The following is a 21053-nucleotide window of genomic DNA, read 5'->3' as shown; positions in this document are numbered from 1 at the left end:
AGCATTGAGCCATTCAATCGCTGACAGGTAATAGGTTTATTACATACTCCGCATTTGGCAAAATGGTAGTTCGTCTCCCGGCCATTTAGTATTAAACCCGTGAGGGTATGGCTCGTCGCTTCGCTGTCACCATAGCTTGGTCCCCTTGGCTAGTCGTTGAATCTAACCACAAATCTTTCAGGGGAGAATTGGCCTGTGCATTTCAAGTACGAGTATTTGAGAATCTTGGATCCCAGAAATGGGAGAGCAGATCCTGAACTCGACGATGGTGCTGAATATTTCGTAATATGATGAGAAGGCTTCCGGGTGGTTTTGGACGACATCATGCCAGCAACACCATTCCAGGTTGAAGCGTGGACAGAGTATGCCATTGGAACTCTGATTATTCTCGCGCGCATTGCCGTTAGATGTTCGATAGTTGGCTGGGACTGGGAGGGAGATGATTACTTTGCCGTGATTGCCATTTTCTTTTGGACCGTACGTTATCTTCGCCTGCGTTTACAATAATTGACTAACATGATGATAGGGAGAGCTGTGCATGCTTGAGCTGATAGGTATTGCCATCGAACGCGACCCATTGTCCAATAGTGTAACGGTATTAACGAGGCTCGACAATTGTTTAGGCCAATATGGTTCGATTACCGGTATCAACGACGAGATAGCCCTCAGCTTGACGCCAGAAGAAACGAGACGAATCGTCATCGGCAGCAAATGCTTATTCGCCGGATGGATTCTATATGTAACGATGATTTGGTGCTTAAAGTCATGCATGCTCTTCCTCTTTCGGAGATTGACGTGAGTTGTCAATAGCCCCTGACAGTGTCGCTGCGAAGAGACAACTAATGGGGGATGACAGGCTTGATTTACGACAAATGCAACTTGTTAACATCACTTCGGGAATTTGCGTTGCGGGCTATGTGTCAACAGTCATCGTAATGTTGACGAAGTGCTTGCCTATTCACAAGAATTGGCAAGTATATCCTTATCCAGGAGGTATGTTGCCAGGTCGTCATCCATGTGAGATCAGCGTCGCCTAACTGCAGATAGATGCTTGCGCTTTGAACATTCCAAACTACCTGGCACTGGTCGTTACCAACGTTACGTACGGTCCATTTATTCCCTCTGCTACTACACAACTAGTAACTGACCGGTATCGTGGCGATCCAGGACCGATCTGATGATATTGACCATCCCACTCCCACTGCTCTGGAGAGTGCAAATGCCCCTGATGCGGTATGCTCGTCGACACGAATCAGCCCCTAAACATATCTAATCATGTTGTAGGAAAATCCTTTGTGCGCTTTGGTTGTGCATGGGCATTTTTATCATTATTGCGACACTCTTGCGGTGTATTCTCTGCTTAAAAGATGTGTCGTCCATCAACCTCGGAACCATCTGGTCAATCCGAGAGACAGTTAGTCCAATTCCCTTTCTAACTATTCGGATAACGTATTTTTCAGGTTGCTAATTAGAATACTTTTGTCAGTTCGTCGCCATTATCGCCGTAAACGCACCGATCCTTGGCCCGTGGATGACAAAGAAGGCTTCCGTGATTTCATCTCGTGGCTCAAAGAGTAAGAGTAACCAGTCTGGTGAAACAGGCTCAGGACCCGGGCTCGTCACGATTGGGCAGCAGAGTAACCGCCTGGAGAGACTAGGAAAAGATGGGCGAGCGCACAAGACTGGCTGGACGACGATTGATGACGGCAGTGAAGAGCACATTGTTGGCCAAGATGCCGACGCAGCGAGTCGGGATGCGGAGTCTCGAGGCTATGAGTCTCGATAGTCTGGAATGAAGGTTCAATTTTAATAAAATCCGACTGGATGCCGGAGAATTGACTTCAACCAACCGCATTATTACTCAGATGTGAGAAAATAACTTGTAGATATGGTGATGAAAGACGGTTTAGAGCCGCCACGATTATTGCCAGGTCCGAGACGACCGAAGTCAAGGATAAATAAATTGGAGATTTATCATTACCATATGCTGTTTGGGAGCTGACTCTCTTAAGGACTCGCATGAGCATCTATTTTATGGCCTACGACCACAACCTCTATATGACATAGAAAACATCTTTACTGAGGTGGTCGGGCAATAGCAACATCTGCATCCTCACTCTCCAAAGTAAACTCCCCGTCCTCATGCGCAATAACCACCGTTGACCCTCTTTTTAGAATTGAAAGTTCGGAAGAATCAGTCTTTAAAGTCACATTGCCTTGGAGAACAACCAGAATAGCAAAGCCGCGCCGGCATCGACTCTGCCCCTTGACGATGACTCTCTCCAACTGGAAGTAACTGTGCGACTCTTCGACAAAAACGCTCTCAGCAACTTTCGCTTCGGTTACCAATGCCATTGCTTCTTCTCTTGTCCGCCCTCTTGTCTCAACAGCTGTGAGCGCCGTCTCGAAACCAAGACCAAGATGACCTTCCGCTTTGCCATCGATTTTGAACCCACTCCATTCGCACAGGACAGACAAGTCCTCTGGCTCCTGAACCTCGACCATCAAGACGCTTGGGCCGATTGCGTGAAGGACTCCGGGAGGCACATAGACGGTCTGGTGGGGCTCAACGTCGATTTTATGCATTCGGTCCAGCAACTCAGTACCTCTCTCCTCCTGTACGATTTGCAGCAGTTCCTTGGGGTCGACATCTTCGGTCAAGCCGAGCCAGACGGATCCCGGCATGAGGATATACCACGCCTCGGCCTTTCCATGCTTCCTCTGGAGATGCTTCGACGCCCAGTCAACGTGAGGGTGTGCATGAACAGGGAGACGCTGCCCAGCATCAAGCAGCTTTACGAGGAGTTTTGTGTCCGGTCCGTACTTAGCCACATGGTCGGCCCCAAGCCATTTCTCGGGCTCGGAGGCAACGGCATCAGCAAGCATTGTTCCATCAGGCAAGCGGGTCATTCCAACATTCCCTTGGCCGCGGCAGCATGTTGTGGAAGCAACCCAATCTTCGGGCTCGTGTGAGCCAATGGGGCTTTGGAGTTGACGAAAGGCCGAGATTTGTGCTCCACCGGCGTAGAAGCGGCGAGGGGGGTGGTTTGGAGGGAGGAGGATGGGCGCCATGGTATAATATGTCTGGACGATGCAAAGGTGGTTTGATAGTGAGATTTTTACAGTCTTTCAGCAGTGGAAGTGTTTTGTTTACAGTTAGTGAGTTGAGATTGAGGGGATCTGGTTTTATTCTCAGCTAAGCTTGAATTATTTTGTCTGACAGGCAAACTACGATGGTTCTGAACTGGAGCTACGCTCTCCGTGCGGGGATGACGAAGACCGGAGCTTGTCTTAGTGTTCTTGGAGGCTGCTGATCTATATCGTACTTGGCGCGACGCCCGGACAGACAAACAGAGTATCGCGACACAATTGCTGATCATTTACTTTCTCTACTATTCATCCATTATGAAAATCGCTGATCTATTTAACGCTCAACTTAATGTCAACCGCCACTCCAGGAACTTGATTCGTGAGTAAGTGATTCAGAGCCTTCAATTACAGGTCCGTCTCAGGCCCGATATCCGGAAGAGTGCAGCGAATTTATGGTTAATATCACCACACCATCCCCACAGAATTACGCCTTTTAGCCGCCTCTCATCGCTAGAAAGGGAAAAGAAAAACAAAGTCACAAACTATTAGACGTTGTTAAGCATGATTGGAGGTCTAAAGAAGACAGAAGTTTTCTCAGCTCATGCGATTGGCAACAAAAACGAATTGACAATTATATCTTATTTTACACGCTATTTTACACGCTATGCTACAGGCTATTCATCAGCCTCGAATCTCTCTCCTATCTATACCGTACATATCGTCTCTCGTTCAAGATTACATTATGCTATGAGCACTGCCCAATCGGACAGTGATTCAGTATGATGGATGGGATTTTATCACTTTATTTCTCAGCTTCTTCGTGAACGTGGTCGTGAACGTTGTCTCTCGCATCGCCACCCCTCCTCATCTCATCACGGTACTTGGCGGAGTCCCATTTGCTCGAGGTAATGGGGTTCACATGCTGAACATACATCATGTCGATCTCTTCGAGTGTTCGATCCTTGGACTCGATGACGAAGAAGAAGACGATGAGCACGAGGGCCGCACAGCATCCAGCGAAGATGAGACCGTAGAAGTAGTCAATATCGTCAGTGATGAATCGAGTGCTATAAATCACAATCATTAGTTCAATACTGTTACAATTCTGAAATGTTAAAACTCACAAGAATGAGATCAAAAAGTTCCAGAACCAGTTAGAAGCAGTGGCGATACCCATGCAGAGACTTCGGTATCGAGCAGGGTACAGCTCTGCGTTAACAGCCCAGACCAACGGTCCCCAGCTGATGGCGAAGGCGGCAATAGCAAGACAGGAGAATGTAACCAGAGCAGATCCAGCCTTGGGGGTGTTCAAGGGGTTTTCGTGATCGAGTGCGAAGTGGCCGACGAACGCGTACACACTATCAATTTTGTCAGCAATGTGGCCAATGTTGATACTATCGTAGAATTGTGGGAAACTTACAGGAAGCACATCATCATCCAGAGGCCGCCAACGATGAGAATAATGCGTCGACCGTAGCGGCCAATGACCCAGAGACCAATGATTGTGCAGAATACGTTGACTGATCCCAGGATAATCTGAGTAGTGTAGCTGTTGCTGATACCAGTGGCGGCAAAGACGGTTGTTCCAAAGTAGAAGAAGAAGTTGGCACCGGTAAGCTGCTGGCCTCCACCGAGAACAACTCCCAGGACTGTGCGGTAGAGCATGCGAGGGGCAGTGAAGATCTCGGTCCAACGGAAATCATTCACATCCTTGCTCTCCTCGTCAATCTTTGCCTGAATATCGGCGATCTGGTGGTTGACAATGTCCGAGTCGGGTGAGAGTCCAGAGAGTCGTGCAATAGTCTGGCGAGCCTCATCAACACGGCCGCGGGCATAGGCATATCGGGGACTTTCAGGGAGGAACAAGATACCAGCTCCGAGAACCAGGGCCCAGGCAAAAGAGAGACCGTTGGGGATTCTCCAAGCGGCGCTAGAATCCTTTGTCTCAGTTCCCCAGTTGACCATTTCAGCTGTCCAGATACCCAGGGTAATGAGCAGCTGGTACGATGAGATGATGACACCGCGGATGACTGCCGGGGTACTTTCCGACTGGTACATGGGAACAACGACGGACAGGGCTCCAATGCTCAAGCCAGTGACTAGACGGCCAACGGCAAACTGAACCCAGTGGTACGAGGAAGAGATTTCGATAATGGTTCCAATGCAGATGAAGAAGGAGAACAGTGAGATTGAGAGTCGACGGCCGATAGTATCTGCCATCTTGCCGGCAATCAAAGCACCAAACAGTGCGCCCACACAGAGGAGACCAACGATGGTGCCCTGACGGGCAGCGCTGAAGGTGTATGATCCATCGCTCTGTAGCTCTCCGAAACGGCTGGCATAGTCTGGCATCAAGAAGAAGCCTGAAATTTGACCACTGTGAGGCACAAGAGTTAGATACAATCAACTAAACTACATGTCACTGAATCTCTGGTGTCTTACCTGACATATCCGAAGATGAAACCACCAATGGAAGCAACAGCTCCCAAAGCACAAGCAAGTACAGTGACCTTTTCCTCGGATGAGCGAGACTCAGAGCCTCCACTGCTGGGTGAATGGTCCCTCTTGGGTTCCTGCACAGCAGGTGTAGTTTGTTTTTTGAAAAATCCCATGATTCTAGTTGCAAACCATGCGGTTGGCTACACTTGTCCAATTGGGTTGATTGAGTCACAATTGGTATAATATAGAATTCAGGAGTTGGGGTTAAGGAGGAGAAAATGTCTGATAGATAAACTAGTTTCAAAAGCTAACTGTCGTAATGCTGATATAACTTGGAATGTACAAGTAAAGGGGATTCCAATAGGGATAGTCCCACATGAGGGTATAAAAGCTTGTGCGCTCGCGTCCATCTCGGTGGCTTTGCGGGCCTCTGGAGAACGGTCTTCAATAATCAAGCGGTCCCGTGGTTTGGATCACCAGATGGGACTCAGCACATCCTTATAGTGTACTCGTACATCTCCTGTTCGATACTGCTACTATCATGAGGTTGAGGCGGAGAAATTCATCGGAGATACTCTTCCAGCCATTGCCGTTTTCGCTCTGCAAACATCACGCCGAGTCATGGATTTGTCTCGAGAGATCCACATGGCACCGGAATGTCCGGCCATGATTGCCGTGCATCTGCCGCTTGCGGATCGCTGTCAAAGCCTCCCGTTCCCACTCGAATCCACTATTATGCCCACTCTGCACAAGCATTAACGCGCAATGCCGTATTCTAGATACGCAGAACAACGTGATCTCCACTGAAGGATGAAGATTGAAAATTTTCTGCTCGGCCCACGATGTTTTGAGTCGTCTGATGGCCACAATTTGGACCTCGTATATGGGCCTCCGGAGCTGAAGAAGCGGCTGGAAGAGGGTGCATTGCGCAGCTCCGAGTCCGTGTCCCCTGATCGACAGCTGTGCCAAGTCACATTATCTCGGCCGCGAGAGTCACGCAAAATTCGAATCACTCCAGTTGTCTGTAACACGACGGCTCACCCTAGTTGCAAAAAGTTTTCATGGGAAGAGGCGGCCGCCATCTTTGAAGAATCCGGCATCTGGTGAAACTATTGAGACGCAAGATTGTTCATCTCGACTTTGGCAGATTTCTGCTTTCAGAATCGTCAGCGTAGAAAAGACGTTTTAATGACAGAAAACGAAGAAATCCACCGAGGGATGATCCAATGCATAATAATCAAACTGCATTATTTGCTTGGATGAAGCTCCGGAAATTACGGGCATAACTGTAGTCTTCGAGAAGCCAATGAGAAGTCTTTAGCAGTGATGATTAAGGTAACGGTAGGCCCATTTGGGAATAGTCGCGATCTCGGATCATGATAGCCGCTGATGTCATAGATAAGAGAGGTGTTGCATTGGATTTCGGATAAATTGCCACCAGAAATACATGCTGATGACTCGGAGTGTCGAGATGGAAGCAATTGAAAACTGCTGTTTGATTCAAGATGGGAATGCAGCCCTTATATATAGATTCCATTGAGGCTATTCCGGAGATTTTGACCCCCAGATGCCCCACAGCCGAGATGTTTCCATTTCCCGGCGCGATCTAGGGTAAGATCATGGAACCTGCATTTAGGCAGTTCATTTAACCGACATATTATAAGAGGATGGCCGCCAGCCAGCCCACGGAGGCGGATATCCGTCTGGGGAGAGCTCTTATATAGAAATAGTCCAGCTTCTTAAGGCAATTTCTTGCCGAAGAATATCACCAAGTGGTTCAGGAGGTGAAGTAGCTGCCTAGTTTGAGCCTCATACTGTCTCATATGCTTGAGCTTACTCTAAGATACTTACAATCCCAAAGGGTTCAAGATTAACCGTGCTGACGTCAAGTGGACGTTATGATGGCTTCGTTTCTTGCTTCATCCAAGTTGAAGCTGGCTTTAAGTCTTCAGAACCGGACCTTGCTCGGGATTCGATGGTGTTTCTGTGGCGGCGGTGATGCGAAACAGCATCGTCATCGTCAGAACTCTGAATTGACAGTAACATGAGAAACATGTATATATATATCGTCCATATCTCGAATAAACTCTAAACTCAGAGATCCATCATCAACAACACCAACTATCAATAGAATCAAGTATTCAGACAAATTAACTTCTGACCAAAACATCTTATTAACAATGTCTGACCCCAACAACCCCAACATCGCCATCAGGACCACTCCCCAGTGGGCGCTGTATCAGCGAGAATCCTTCTGGAACACAAACGATGGGAAATACCCCATCTTCAACACCGGCAAGTTCTCAAGATCCCTCAAAATAAGTCTTTTTCTAACATCAAGTCAAGACCCGGCTGAAATTGAAAAGCTGGCCAAGGAGAAGCTTTCTCAGGGAGGCTGGTAGGTTGATGAGGCCACAATATCATATCGAAGAGATCTCTAATAAAACACAAAAGGTATTATTCTTCTTGCAATGCCGGACTTTCTTGGACCCATCTCTCCAACCGACAGGCCTTCTATCGGCACCGCATCGTCCCTCGCATGTTGGTTGACACCAACCAGCGAGACACTGCAACCGAGATCTTTGGCCACCGCGTGTCTGCCCCTATTGGATTTGCACCAATTGGCATCAACCGCATTTACCATCCTACGGGAGAGCTTTCTGTGGCCAAAGTAGCACAAGAGCTCAACCTGGCGTACTGCCTGTCTTCTGCTGGAAGCTACAGTATCGAAGATGTCGGCAAAGCAAACGGTTCTGGGCCTCGATTCTTCCAGCTGTACCAGAGTCCCGACGATGAGCTCTGCATCTCCATGCTCCAGCGAGCCTTTGACAACGGCTTCGATGCTTGCATGCTGACGACGGACACCTGGTCTCTCGGCTGGCGTCACAACGACGTCTTCACCGGAAACTACGCCTTCTACCACGATCACGGAGCAGGCGACCTTGGTCTCCAGGACCCTGTTTTCCAAAAGCGTCTCAAGGAGGCTGGAATTGACCCGAAGAAGAACCCAAAGGAGGCGGGCCAGAAATGGATTGATGAGAACATCTGGCATGGTCGCGCTATTACCTGGGAGAAGATGAAGTGGACCATGGCGCAGTGGAAGAGGATTAGTGGTGGAAGGCCATTTTGCCTGAAGGGTATTCAGAATGTTGAAGATGCGAAGAAGGCGGTTGAACTGTGAGTTGCATCGGATTTTAGCGCATTGACATGTTGTAAAGGACAAGCTGACTTTAGATCTCTACCAGGGGTGTGGACGGCATTGTTGTTTCTAACCACGCCGGACGACAAGTTGACGGAGGAATCTCCAGCCTTGATGCTCTGGAGAAGATTGTCGATGCCGTTGGCGACAAGATCTACGTAAGACACATCCATCCGCTTTTAGGCTTACATAAAACTAACATGTCATTGCAAGATCATGTTCGATTCCGGAGTTCGCAGCGCCGCCGACGCCTTCAAGGCCCTCGCCATCGGAGCCAAATTCGTCTTCATTGGCCGTCTCTGGGTCTGGGGCCTTAGTATTGCCGGAGAGCACGGCGTGCGACACGTCTTGAAGAGTCTGTTGGCGGAATTCGACATTCTGATGGAAGTTGGCGGTTTTGTCAAGATTGATGAGATTAACCGCAGCTGCATCGACTCTCTGCCTAACTCATCCAACTTGATTGCCGAGCACTCTGCGATCTAAGATCTGAGGGTTACTCTATTAGGAAATATTTCTACGGTACTACTAGCAGCTGTTTACTTTTGGTAGATACGAGTACTTAGCATAGAACAGAATAGATTTGTCAATTGAAAGTCGCCAAGATATTTCTAAAAACCTTGTGTAAGAATATCGCCTGACTCGCATCTTTAATCCTTGCTCGATCATCAGCCAATTGTGACGCAACCACTAAGCAAGGTACGGTGCATGAACGGGTGAGAACCACTTTTACACTGCCATTGCCAAGCATGCTTAGGAGTTATGCATCTGTATTCAATCACTTATCTATCAACTGTACCGTTGAAACCATTTGACTGTAGTGATAGGTAAATCACGCACTCCTCGCAGCTCCCTAATTTGCAGCATGAAGGCCCTTCTCGGCATAACTCCAGTACCTCTTGGCACATCGTCGGCGAAGCGACTTGCCCTTCCATATCATAAACAAAAAGGTGCTCACGCAGCCCAGTGAGAGAAAGCCCGCCATGATGAAGCAGTTTTGCAAACCCATGTTAGTATACCAAGGTGTGATGCCGTAGGAAATGGCAAACCCAAGCGTGTTGCGGACAATGATAACAGACACCGTGCTCTCTCCACTCATATCCTTGAAGCAATCGATATTGTACGACAGCACAATGGAGCTGCCAGCAACGCAGCTAAAGATTAGGATGCCGAGACCAACGGCCAAAACCGCCCAGTGGGCCCCGTGAGCAGCACCGACGCCCCAGACGATGAGGCCGATGCAGGAGAGAATACCCGCGAGAGCCAGGGGCCACAGTCTTTGCTCTGGTTCGCGAATGCCCTTGTTACGGCGTGCGAGTATAAGAGTGAGTCGGTCAGCAATGTGACCGGCCCAGATGCTTCCAAGGGCAGCTCCGATAAAAGGGCCGACGTAGATGAGGCCGACGGCCCCAGTAGACCAGCTGTACGGCGGCGAACTCAGGATGGGGCTCACTGTGGCATTGATGACGTTGTACCACGAGAGACTGATTCCGTAGATGAGCCCAACCCAGGCAACGCTTGGAAACTGAAAAAGAATGGCAACGGGTCGCACCATGGACTTGAACATTTGCGTCTTTGTTGGCCGTCCCTCCATCCTGACAAAGAGCTTCAGCCTCTCAATGTAAGTTTTCTTCTTGTATGAAGTGCCTGTTTTCTGGTCTGCGACATTCTGTTCGGCCTTTTTCTCCACCATGCTTGCTCGAGGCTCTGTAGCCTTTTCGTCTATTTGCCGAGTCTCATCTTCCAAGCCCTCAAGAGTTGGTCGGAAGTACATTGTCTCCTCCATGAAAAAGAAGAGGATAACAAACGATGCGGCGGCAACGATGGCGCCGAGATTCATAGTCCATCGCCATCCATATGCCTCGGTGAAGAAGCCCGCCACAAGAGGAGACACGAAACTGAAGCCGAATAACGTGAAGACGTAGACTGACATCCATGCCCCCCGCTCATGGGCAAAAAAGATGTCGGGGATGCTCACTTCAGGTAGAGCTTCGATGGGAGAATTGACCAGCCCGAAGAGAATGCGGTGGGCGTACCATTCACCAGTTGAAGTCGAGTATGCCGCCCATACCATCAAAGGAACTGTAATGAGCATCGATATCAGGTACATCCCGCGACGGCCGTACGTCAAAGCAAGAGGTTGTGTCACAAGACAACCCCAGCCACAAACAAGGAACGTGACTCCCGTAGCTTGAACGAGATGTTCCGTGGAGATGCCCGTGTCATGGGTGATGTCGGCCAGAACGGAATTCTGTAGTGTGAAACAGATTGCTATACCCATGGTGTAAATATTCACCATGGCTACGGCCAGGTATTTTCGTCGGCGACTCCAATTAAGAGGGTCCTCTGGGTCATCGCTTGGGCGAGGCACAAGCTCGACCTTGCCGCTCGCAGTGGCTCCTGCGAGGTTGACGAGGTGAACTGTGCCTGGGACAGCCTCTGGATGCTTGTCAGCTGCAGGCATGGCTGATCGGTTTCCTCTTTGCTCTTGATAACTGGTTGGATGATGATTGAGTCGATCAAAGAGACCTCGGAAAGATCTCTTTCATAGCGATGCGTATATGACAACGCTCGCGGGGTGATGGAAAAGGAGAAAGGAAGGATACATATAAGTAATTTGTAAACTTCGCCTCTTTCCTGCTCTCCTCTCACTAGGAATATTACGCCAAGATAGAGTGTCTTCTAGGAGAGTCAAGGCAAGGGAGTGCCAGACAAGAACCGCAGATCGCGGAAATGAGCACATAGAATCCGTCATGTTGGGCACACAATCATCTAAGACATGTCTTGCGGGTTAGTTGTTCCCCGAGGTGAGACAGAAGTAATATGGCTTATGATAGGGAATAATACGAAAACCTGGCTTTTGTATTACAGTCAGTACGACCGGACATGATTGACGCAGTTCGAGACATTGAGGCACACGCCCACGGCTAGCGAATCTCTTCCTAAGATCTTGACGTTACGCATCTTTCTGGGATTACTGAAATCTTCACATCGATGAGTCACTCTCCCTCTGAGCTTTGACATTGTGTAACTTAGGCCCTCTTCTACTGCAGATGAGAAGAGATATATCTGGAGCGAGATGTGCTATTGTGGAAAGTGTGTAAATGAAGGCCATGCCCTTCTCCAAGCCTCAAAGCCTTAGTCAATTCCGTAAAACCGATCTATTTATAGATGAATTGTGGAATGCATCTTTTTAACCAGCATTAGGACCAAAGTCTGAAGATCTGCAAGTGTATTCAATGAGTGCGTCTGTCAAAAAGAGGCTGGGCCAGTGACTCCCGGCGAACACTCTTTGCTTTTAATCCAGCTCCTTTGGTTCGCAAAGTGTTGAGCCACCATATTTACCCCCTGTGATAAATCAGCAGCCAATGGCTAGCGATACTTCTATCTCGAGGGCCGAAAAGCCATGGCTCTCTCACCTCAGAGCAGATACAAGCGTGGGCGCCTGTAACGAACAAGTCAGTATACCTGAAACTCTCCAATTGGCCGTCTCAGTATTCTATGACGTGTGAGATAGGAATGGTCTGCGAGGTGGTTGGTAATGCTGTTACAATGAAGCTGGGTGTAAGTGGTGATGCTGATGCGAGGCCAGGATCGACATGCGGCAAGTTCCGCTACCCCAGATATAATGCCGCCTTCTAGATGCTCATCGACTGCGCCTGGATCTTCTCATAACGATCCCCAGCAAGCGGATGACAGAAAAACCAAGACCGAAAAGATTTCGAACACCCACGAGTTAAATCATACGCCTACTAAGAGAGTAGTTGCTATATCTATATTTCTTTAGTACTGCTACTATATTTGTATAATAAAATCCGGGTGCTAGATGAATAGGGTTTCCCCTACAAAAGTGCTACTCGATGAATTGATTAAATGCTCATATTACTGAATGTATGTACTTATTCATTTTGCGGTCTCGCTTTTTCTGAACTTCGCTTGCCCACTGTTTTATTATTAACGACCACCACGTAAGCCACATCCGCCTCACTGAAAGTCCGTCTCACTATAAGTCCGTCCGTCTCATTGTAAGTCCGTCCGTCTCATTGTAAGTCCGCCTCCCTCTTGTAAATCCGTCTCCCCGTTTCTGGCAAGTCAAATAGGACGATTATCAATCATGTCTTGCCAAATTCAGAATCTAGCCTCCTTGTAGACTCTCCGTGGAGGTGTTGAGATCTCTTGAATGCTTGTCAATGTGCGCCTCTTCCCCGCGCGTCAAGATGGTCATCTCAAAGTTTACGCAATCCGGGGTGTCTCTCCGCACGATCGATATGTGTTCAATGGCCTGATTGAGGCGGCTTGTAAAAGTAAATCACTTATAAAATGTTCAGCTCAGCGAGCACAGAATTGGCCCTATCTGTCCAACCCAGCATCTTGTACTCAACCCTTTCTCCCTTCAGTAGTACTTTTCTCCCTCGTTTCATCCCTTCTCGTCTATCTTCCTCATTGGTGGGTACTCTGTAGCTAGAGTGATATACTATCACAATGCCTTCAAAGACTCTCCCAGTTGTCCAGGTAAAGCCTCTCCTTAAAGGCTCTCCAGAATATGAAGCTAGGCGGGCAGCTGTGCTTGAAGAGTTTGCCGCCAAGGTACCGGATAGCCTTCGACTTCCTATTGAGCTTATCAACAACCCTCCCAACAACGTCATCGGCGTTCCTAAAGAATGTGGTCTTTTGACCCCCGAAGAACTTGCCATCACGGAGGAATACGATGCCACCGCTCTGGCAGGCCTCATCGCCTCAAAGAAATTAACCGCGGTCGCTGTCGCTACAGCGTTTTCTAAGAGAGCTATCATCGCACACCAGTTGACAGGCTGTCTGACCGAATGGTTCATGGATGATGCCATTGAGCAAGCCAAACACTTGGATGAGCATTTAAAATCTACGGGAAAGACAGTTGGCCCCCTTCATGGCGTCCCCTTCAGCGTCAAGGAACACTTGCCTCTAGCCGGACACTATTCTAGCATCGGCCTTTATGATACAAGAGTCAAAGACGAAGAAGATTGCCACATAGTAGCAGCCCTGAGAGATGCTGGCGCCGTCTTTTACTGCAAAACCAACCAGCCTCAAGCTATAATGCATCTGGACACCTCCTCCTCATGGGGCCGTACCTTGAACCCTCACAACATTCGTCTGTCAGCAGGAGGGTCTAGTGGAGGAGAAGCCGCTCTGCTGGCCATGCGAGGATCTATCCTCGGCATGGGCTCCGACATTGCAGGAAGCGTCCGAAATCCAGCTGCCTTCTGCGGTATCTACGGCTTCAAGCCCACGACATGTGTTGTCCCTAGAAAAGGCCTTATAGCTGGTGGTGCAATAGCAGAACTCAACATCTTGACTACCGCCGGCCCCCTGTGTAACTCCCTCAGGGACATGGACCTCTTCATGTCCGTATTACTGGACTCGAAGCCGTATCTGGTGGACCCAACCCTTGTTCCTATGCCCTGGACCGGTCTCAAATCTTTACCACAACCTAAGCCTTTGAAGATTGGAGTCATGATGAACGATGGGGTTATTGTGCCGCAACCGCCTGTGATACGAGCTCTCAACTGGGCAATTGAAAAGCTAAAAGCATCAAATAACTTCTCCATCAAGATATTTGAGCCATACAACGTCTCCAAAGCAATCAACAACGTCATCCTCGCATACTGGCCCGACGGCGGCAACGGCTTGAAGAAGCATCTCGCAGCTTCAGGCGAGCCCATGCTCCCCCTGACACAACTGGTCATCAAAGCCGCCGAGGGCCCCGAGCTGACGCCATACCAGATCCTGGCACAGCACCTCGAGCGCGACCAGTTCCGTTGCGACTTTGCGCGCCACTGGGAGTCTCAGGACGTCAATTTCGTTCTTTGCCCAGTCTTTTTTGGTCCTGCGTGCGAACATGAAATGGCATTTTACCCCAACTACACTGCTTTTTGGAACTACGTCGATTATCCCGGCGTGGTTGTGCCCACGCCGATCAGGGGCGGTAAGAAGGGGGCGGAGAAGTATGCTGCTGATGCGCCTGCGCCTTTGAGTAAAGATGATGAACATGTACGGCAGATGTGGAAGGAGGGTGACTTTGAGGGAGCACCGGTTAACCTGCAGATTGTAGCGAGAAAGTACCATGATAATGACTTGTTTGCGGCGTTGGAGAAGATGCAGTGGGTGTTGGAGTTGCCATAGACGATTGGGGCATCATCGCAAGTAGATAACGTCGCAAACTTTGTGCATTGCTGAGTCTATTTTGATATCGTGTAAGGCTATCTATCTGGTTTTTAATTTTCCAGAGGACTAACTGTGGGATCCCACGTAGTCGGTGAATACGAGTCAAAGTCCAGCGTTGCCATGTCTTCGTCTGTCAGTTCAAAATCGTAGAGTTCCGTGTTAGCCTCGATTCTGGATGGCGTCTCGCTCTTTGGCAGAGGAACAAAACCCTGTGGCACATGTTAGCATCCTATTACACAAACATATTAAAGTGACAAATAGAAATCGCATTACGTACCTTTTGCAAACTCCATCGCAAGAGAATCTGTGCTCCGTTCTTCCCATATTTCTTCATCAAAGCCTGCACCTGCGGCTCATCGAATCTCTGCCCCTTGACAATCGGACAATACGCTTCAATCACAACTCCATGCTTCTTACACCATTCGACAATATCCGGATGGGGCAACCAAGGATGAATCTCCCACTGCCCCACGCTAATCTCTCCCGCGTTGCCCTCGCCCAGCTCTGCTTCAAGCTCCTTGATGTACGCAAGCGTCTCCTCGAGATGATGCACGCCATAGTTGGACACTCCCATGGATCGAATCTTTCCCTCCTTCTTTGCTTCTAAAAACGCTCTCCACGTTCCCTTTCTCGCTTCCGGGCCACCATAGGGACTGTGATTGAGATACAGGTCGATGTAGTCTAGCCCCGTCTCTTGAAGACTCGTTTCAATGGCTTTTTTGGTCTCCTTGTATCCACCCTTGCGAACTTTTGTGGTAATAAAGATTTGATCGCGGGGAATGCCAGATGCTCTGATTGCTTCGCCACAGGCCTTTTCGCTGTCGTAGGCGCGCGCTGAGTCAAAGTGCTTGTATCCGGATTTGAGCGCGTGGATGTTAGCTGCCACACTCTTCTCGTGGCCAATTTTAAAATGTTGGTCAGCACCAGCGGCAGTCTTTGTTATTAGTTAGTTTTTATGTTCATTCTCAATTAGTATGCGTATCTGATAGTTCTGACGACTTACTCCGAACCCTAAGACGGGAATCTCATAGCCCGACAGCATCTTATACTTGGACGCCAGAGTAAGTTGCGCCATTGTAACGATTCCCTTGGTGAATGCTTTTATAATGAATTGTGGTAAGTTTCTCAAGGATATGTTGTGAATCTATTATTCTAGATCGATGCTTTAATTCATCGACCGGTGGAGGATAGAATACCTTTAAGTATCTCAACACACAATAGATCGACAAACGATAGACGGGCCTAAAATGTGCAATAGATCGGCCCACCCAGAGCTTCTCCGATCCAATTAGCACATCGGCTTTACAGCATTTATCCCCGCCATTAGAGAACGGGAATAGGGTGGGAAAATTACCAGATTGGGACTTTTGGGAAATGCAGATCCCGTTGCTGCTGCATCTCCAGGCCGTTCACCCACTTCTTCGCTTGATGCTTACAGATATTTAAACTGTACGATTGTCAAATGACAAATACTCTGGATTACATGTATATTATGAATACAATGACGTCTTCCATAAATGTGGCGTTGCCATGTCTGTGATGGCTCCAATGGCCACGCAAGAGACTATCGTCCACAACAACACAAGGATCCAAACAACAGATGCAAGCCAAACACCGAAACTCCATAACTTTTACCAGTTTCAACCCTCAATCCACCTCATCTTCAAGATATCCTCTCCTAAAAGCTACTCAAAGTCAGCCAAAAGTCTCAAAGACAGTCCCAATCAGAAGTCTCACCTCCAACAACCAGACCCGTCGCATACATCACTCGCGAAATCGGCTTCAAATCGTCCTCCCCATCTCCTCGATCCAGGTGCTTATCCCAAAACTGCAATAAATCTTCCACTTGATCCTGCAGCTCTTCACTCGCATCACTACAACTCACGCCAACGCATGTGCCAAACTCGCGAAACGCCAGTCTTCGTGATGCGCTTCGTTGCATCATTATGGAAGTTGAGTCAAGTAGCTCCTCTGCTTTTGGCAATGCCTTGCTGCGGAATTTGATGGCCCACGGCTCGTCTCTCCAGATGTGACACATCCATAGTCCCATGCCCAGATCCAGCATGTCGGTTCCAGGAGACAAGCTTCCTTTTCTGGACATGAGATTCCAGTAATCGTTAATCTCCTGCTGTAACACACCATTTCGATGGCCCTGTTTCGATGCAGTCGTTTGCATCAACTTGTAAACGACATATCCCGTCGCAGCATCTAAATGGCCCTCGGAAGGGACAAGCACACTCTTCATATCCATGGATATCTTCCACACCATCTTGACGCCCCCCGACAAGCAATGCACCAAGAACCGCGGATGAATCGCCCTCGCCAACTGGATTCCCAAATCATTCCAGTCTCTCTCACCCGCCGCAATAGAAAGCCTATTTAGCGCAAACATCCACAGGGTCAAATAATGATGGTACTGTCCATCGCCGTCGCTCCCCGAAGCATCTAGCTTGCCGATTCGCAGGCCTCCTACTAGCGGCTCTTCATCCGTTGCGCCGTCCAGTCTTTTCTTTCCGTCCCTTGTGCGGCCTAGTATATCGTGGACAGTTATCACCAATCGTTTCGCTAGTGTGAGATACTTTGGTTTGGCGGTTTCCTTGAAGAGAGTGATAAAGTTGACGACTCCAAAGGCATCTGTCCAGAGATACCTGCCGCGATGGCCGCCGGCTCCGGGATTATCAGGAGGGATCCAATCATTTGCACTATCACTTGATAACTCGTCAAAGGGGCCGTAGACGGTCTTCATGGCTTCAATGAAGCGGCCCATTTTGTCAGGTTGCGACATAATTTGTCTGTGTGTTATATGACAGCCACGAGAATTGTAATGACTTGGAAACAGATTCCTAGGCACGAGACAAGCAATTGTTCTTAATTGACGAAATCCGTGTTGCGAAATACTCGCCATTGCTTATATGGTGTTGGATGTGATGCCACTATGACGCCTCCATAACAGGTGGTCGGTCAGCTGAACATCTCGACCACTAGTTCCGCGCTCAGCTTTTGTTCGGTTCTGTTACTAATCTTTGATGGAGACAGTATATATTGAGTTTTCTGATTTAATTAGAATTATCTTTCGGCATTTAGTCGTAGGTCTATCATTAAGCTTCTGTATTAAGAATATTTGCGCTTGTTAAAAAATTGAGTAGGGTCAGTCCCTGAGCATCTCTCCATTTCGGGCGAAATTGGGGTGATCTTTCTGGTGAAACAAAAGAAAAGACAGATAGGACCTCGGTCGGATCAACTTCATACAATTAAAAACCTCCCAGTGGTCCCTCATACACTCCCTGAGGGTGATGCATCGCAAGAGGCCACAGCTCAAACAAACCCTGCGTCTGCATAAACACAAGAGCCCCAACATCATCCCACAGCAAGCTCCCAAGAACGCGCACAAGGCCCTTGTAGCCCGGAGATTCATCCATGCGCTCTGTATCAACCTCATTGGGGTCATGGTCCGCGTCAATGGCAATCACAAAGCCGCCTTGCTGCGGTACTGGGTGGAGATATGAGTCGATGACGCCCTTGTCCGCCGCCAGAAGAATGTCGCTGTGAACACCAGATGGAAACTCCTCCAAGTCCCGGAAAGATTGGAAGTGACTGTATCATATGGTAAGTGATTAGGCTGTGATTGAAGATTGTTTGCAAGTGAAATACGTACGTTCTGAGGGTATTAATGTCTCCATCCGCGATGCCCAAATCCCGAGCATCCCGCCAATAAATCTTTGACCTTTCTCTAATCGTATCGACTTTGCTCAGTTCACGGCCCCAATTCGCAATGTCAGTCTCAAATTTCTCCTTGAAAGCTTCCCACTCCTCATCCGTATGATCATGAGAGATACGATATGCCACAAATCCCCATTCAAAATTGTTTCCAGAACCAATGAACTGGTTTGCCTTCATCACCCATTGCTCCTGCTCTATGGGTACCGGCTCTCCTCGAAGCTCTAGCCTTACTTTTTCTTGTGCTGTTACTTGACATTGAGCCGTTTTTGCATAATCAGACAAGACTTCAAAGCCGGTCGGCAAGCCAGCGGGCATGTCCATGCCGCCACGCTCCTGACCAAGCCATGCCTCAGTGCGCGACAGATATTTTAGCCTCAAATAGTAATCTGCCTTTCGAGCATCTGCGTTCGCCGAAAAGGAGATGGGTTCCCTGCGGTATGGCTCAGAGGCATCTGGTCGCGGCGGCGCATCATCCTGCGCGGCTAGATCCTCTCCCTCGTATCCGTCCATTGGCAAAAAGATTGCTGAATCGGCCTGAGCCCCATTTTCCAACAAATCGTGGAGTTTGTTTGTCAGTGTCCATTCCTCGGGGCTAGGGGTAATTTCGGCCGTTGCGGGAATGCCTGAAAGCTCCTGTAGAATCGGAACACGGAGACGGTCAATGGTGTTCACCACCCAACGGTGAGAGCGTGAAGCGACAAGATTAAAGTGAGCCTTGATATATTCGTGCCACCGAGCTGCGATTTGAACTTCTGGCTTGTTTTCCAGTCTGTTCTTGGCATTAACTGCGTCTTCAAAGTCCTTCAAATGTGCCCAAATGAGACTGTACGTCTCGCGAAGGGCTCCCTTGATGGGTGCAAGATTAAGATAATGAAAGGTATTCGTAATAGCGCAGATGTACTGGCAAGCAGCGTGGAAATTTTCGGGCGAGTCAAGTTTAAGCTCGTTCCATCGCCGCTCAGAAAGAGGCATGATGCCCTCCCAGAGCCGTGACTTCATTGAGTGAAGCTCTTTTGAAATGGGCACCAACCGAGTCGAGTCTTCATGAGAGCCGATGCGCACCATCATCTGTTGCACGGGAATTTCATGACTGACGTCGAATGGAGGCGGCGCCCACGACGCCAGCGGTTGTTGCATCAGCATTACAACCTCTTCTGACAGAGGCGGAAACGATGACGGACTCCCGTCAGAAAGAACCCCAAACATAGTGGCTTCAATGAAGTGCGGAATCGTCTGAGGCTCCAATATGCGATCTACAATCCACAGCTTCGCCTCTATCTGGCTGGGGGTCGCATCTGGCTGCAGGACATGTTCGAGGGCTCCAGATGGCGTGTTGCCTCGGGTGATGCGGTTGTTGTTGAGCTGGCTTGATTCCGAAGTTCCATTCTGGCTCAGCAGAAGGTCAAGGTTGAGTAAAAGATTTGCCATATTCATCTTGTGGTTGTCTGCGTCTTCCGCGTAGCCTCTGGGAAAGTTCAAATTTAACTTGTTGAGAGTTGTCAACTCAGTGATGGCAGTGCAGCGCCGTGCAGCGTGCAAGGTTGAAGAATTAAGATTAAATCTCGGAGACCGAGTATGAAGTAAGCGAGTACATTGAAGTGACCGAGTCAGATGAAGTCGACGGCTTAACACGGAGGCCTTCATCTTTATAAACTCAAGGTTCCAGATTCCAAACGCCAGTGTCAAGACCAAGTGGGACAACCCAAATTTACTGGCCCGTTGGTGCCTGGCCTGCCTGAAGTAGGTGGGGGACCAAACGGCTAAAGTGCTCAAGTCGCAAGTTAAACCCCTATGTCTCCTATTGAAGCCATCTGACGGTCGACTTATTTCCAGGAATCAATTTAATTTAAGTCGCCAAATGAAACACTTGTAAGTAGAAATGAGACTGGATGTTGAAATTACCATCGTGTCCCGTAGTTGTAGTGAGCTGCTGTTAGACATTATAGTTGCACAAGCGCTTTCAACAAGGCGCTCAACTCTCCCCCATAAGTGTAAGATAAATCACTACCAGGATATACTGCAATAGAGTCAAGTTCCAGTGTTTAAAGGCTGGAAGTGAGCATTTTCCAAATTGGGCTAATGGGTCTTGACACATGCATTTCGCCATCCGCCTGCTTAAAGTGAGTGACGTTCAACTAAGCCGCCACAACTGGCTAGTTCCTGCGCTGAGCTTTGAGTCTATGTGCATCATCTCACAGATAACATGCCATGGCACTTATAGCACAACAATTCGAAAAGCCATACCACTACTTGACAGAATTTTCTATTAATCCGCCCAAGGCCGGCCGAGCTTAAACTCCAGCGGAGAACTCCATGCGACGACCAGAGGCTCTCTCCTCCAGCAGCAGATGGCGGTCATTACCCAATATCGATACCAAGTTATATAGGTTGGAACTGCCGACCATTT

General features: G+C 48.7%; 9 protein-coding genes across 9 annotated transcripts; 3 read left to right on the top strand and 6 right to left on the bottom strand.

Moving 5' to 3' along the window:
- Positions 1-324: 324 nt before the first annotated feature.
- T069G_00206 (uncharacterized protein) lies at positions 325-1786 on the top strand (the record flags this gene model as incomplete). The annotated part of the gene is made up of 8 exons (XM_056167416.1): positions 325-477; positions 527-554; positions 624-795; positions 857-993; positions 1048-1102; positions 1168-1233; positions 1285-1414; positions 1487-1786. 8 exons carry the CDS (start codon positions 325-327, stop codon positions 1784-1786), a joined length of 1041 nt encoding a protein of 346 aa, XP_056032732.1.
- A 290-nt stretch (positions 1787-2076) lies between these two features.
- T069G_00205 (uncharacterized protein) lies at positions 2077-3072 on the bottom strand (the record flags this gene model as incomplete). Its single annotated transcript, XM_056167415.1, has 1 exon — positions 2077-3072. The coding sequence occupies one exon, from the start codon at positions 3070-3072 to the stop codon at positions 2077-2079; it is 996 nt and encodes a 331-aa protein (XP_056032731.1).
- Positions 3073-3892: 820 nt separating this feature from the next.
- On the bottom strand, positions 3893-5702 carry T069G_00204 (sugar transporter domain-containing protein; the record flags this gene model as incomplete). Its single annotated transcript, XM_056167414.1, has 4 exons — positions 3893-4157; positions 4215-4448; positions 4511-5467; positions 5533-5702. 4 exons carry the CDS (start codon positions 5700-5702, stop codon positions 3893-3895), a joined length of 1626 nt encoding a protein of 541 aa, XP_056032730.1.
- A 2007-nt stretch (positions 5703-7709) lies between these two features.
- T069G_00203 (FMN-dependent dehydrogenase domain-containing protein) lies at positions 7710-9211 on the top strand (the record flags this gene model as incomplete). The annotated part of the gene is made up of 5 exons (XM_056167413.1): positions 7710-7824; positions 7876-7927; positions 7984-8706; positions 8775-8886; positions 8942-9211. 5 exons carry the CDS (start codon positions 7710-7712, stop codon positions 9209-9211), a joined length of 1272 nt encoding a protein of 423 aa, XP_056032729.1.
- Positions 9212-9578: 367 nt separating this feature from the next.
- Positions 9579-11189, bottom strand: T069G_00202 (major facilitator superfamily domain-containing protein; the record flags this gene model as incomplete). Its single annotated transcript, XM_056167412.1, has 1 exon — positions 9579-11189. The coding sequence occupies one exon, from the start codon at positions 11187-11189 to the stop codon at positions 9579-9581; it is 1611 nt and encodes a 536-aa protein (XP_056032728.1).
- Positions 11190-13207: 2018 nt separating this feature from the next.
- Positions 13208-14884, top strand: T069G_00201 (amidase domain-containing protein; the record flags this gene model as incomplete). Its single annotated transcript, XM_056167411.1, has 1 exon — positions 13208-14884. The coding sequence occupies one exon, from the start codon at positions 13208-13210 to the stop codon at positions 14882-14884; it is 1677 nt and encodes a 558-aa protein (XP_056032727.1).
- Positions 14885-14976: 92 nt separating this feature from the next.
- T069G_00200 (aldo/keto reductase family domain-containing protein) lies at positions 14977-16001 on the bottom strand (the record flags this gene model as incomplete). The annotated part of the gene is made up of 3 exons (XM_056167410.1): positions 14977-15135; positions 15204-15860; positions 15930-16001. 3 exons carry the CDS (start codon positions 15999-16001, stop codon positions 14977-14979), a joined length of 888 nt encoding a protein of 295 aa, XP_056032726.1.
- Positions 16002-16573: 572 nt separating this feature from the next.
- Positions 16574-17693, bottom strand: T069G_00199 (uncharacterized protein; the record flags this gene model as incomplete). Its single annotated transcript, XM_056167409.1, has 2 exons — positions 16574-16611; positions 16664-17693. 2 exons carry the CDS (start codon positions 17691-17693, stop codon positions 16574-16576), a joined length of 1068 nt encoding a protein of 355 aa, XP_056032725.1.
- A 484-nt stretch (positions 17694-18177) lies between these two features.
- Positions 18178-20080, bottom strand: T069G_00198 (uncharacterized protein; the record flags this gene model as incomplete). The annotated part of the gene is made up of 2 exons (XM_056167408.1): positions 18178-18520; positions 18582-20080. The coding sequence occupies 2 exons, from the start codon at positions 20078-20080 to the stop codon at positions 18178-18180; spliced, it is 1842 nt and encodes a 613-aa protein (XP_056032724.1).
- Between the last annotated feature and the right edge of the window lie 973 nt (positions 20081-21053).

Source organism: Trichoderma breve, chromosome 1 (genome assembly GCF_028502605.1).
Source record: "Trichoderma breve strain T069 chromosome 1, whole genome shotgun sequence".
In the NCBI taxonomy this organism is placed as follows: Eukaryota; Fungi; Ascomycota; class Sordariomycetes; order Hypocreales; family Hypocreaceae; genus Trichoderma; species Trichoderma breve.
The sequence above is the reverse complement of the archived record's forward strand: the minus strand, read 5'-3'. Positions and strand labels throughout refer to the sequence as shown.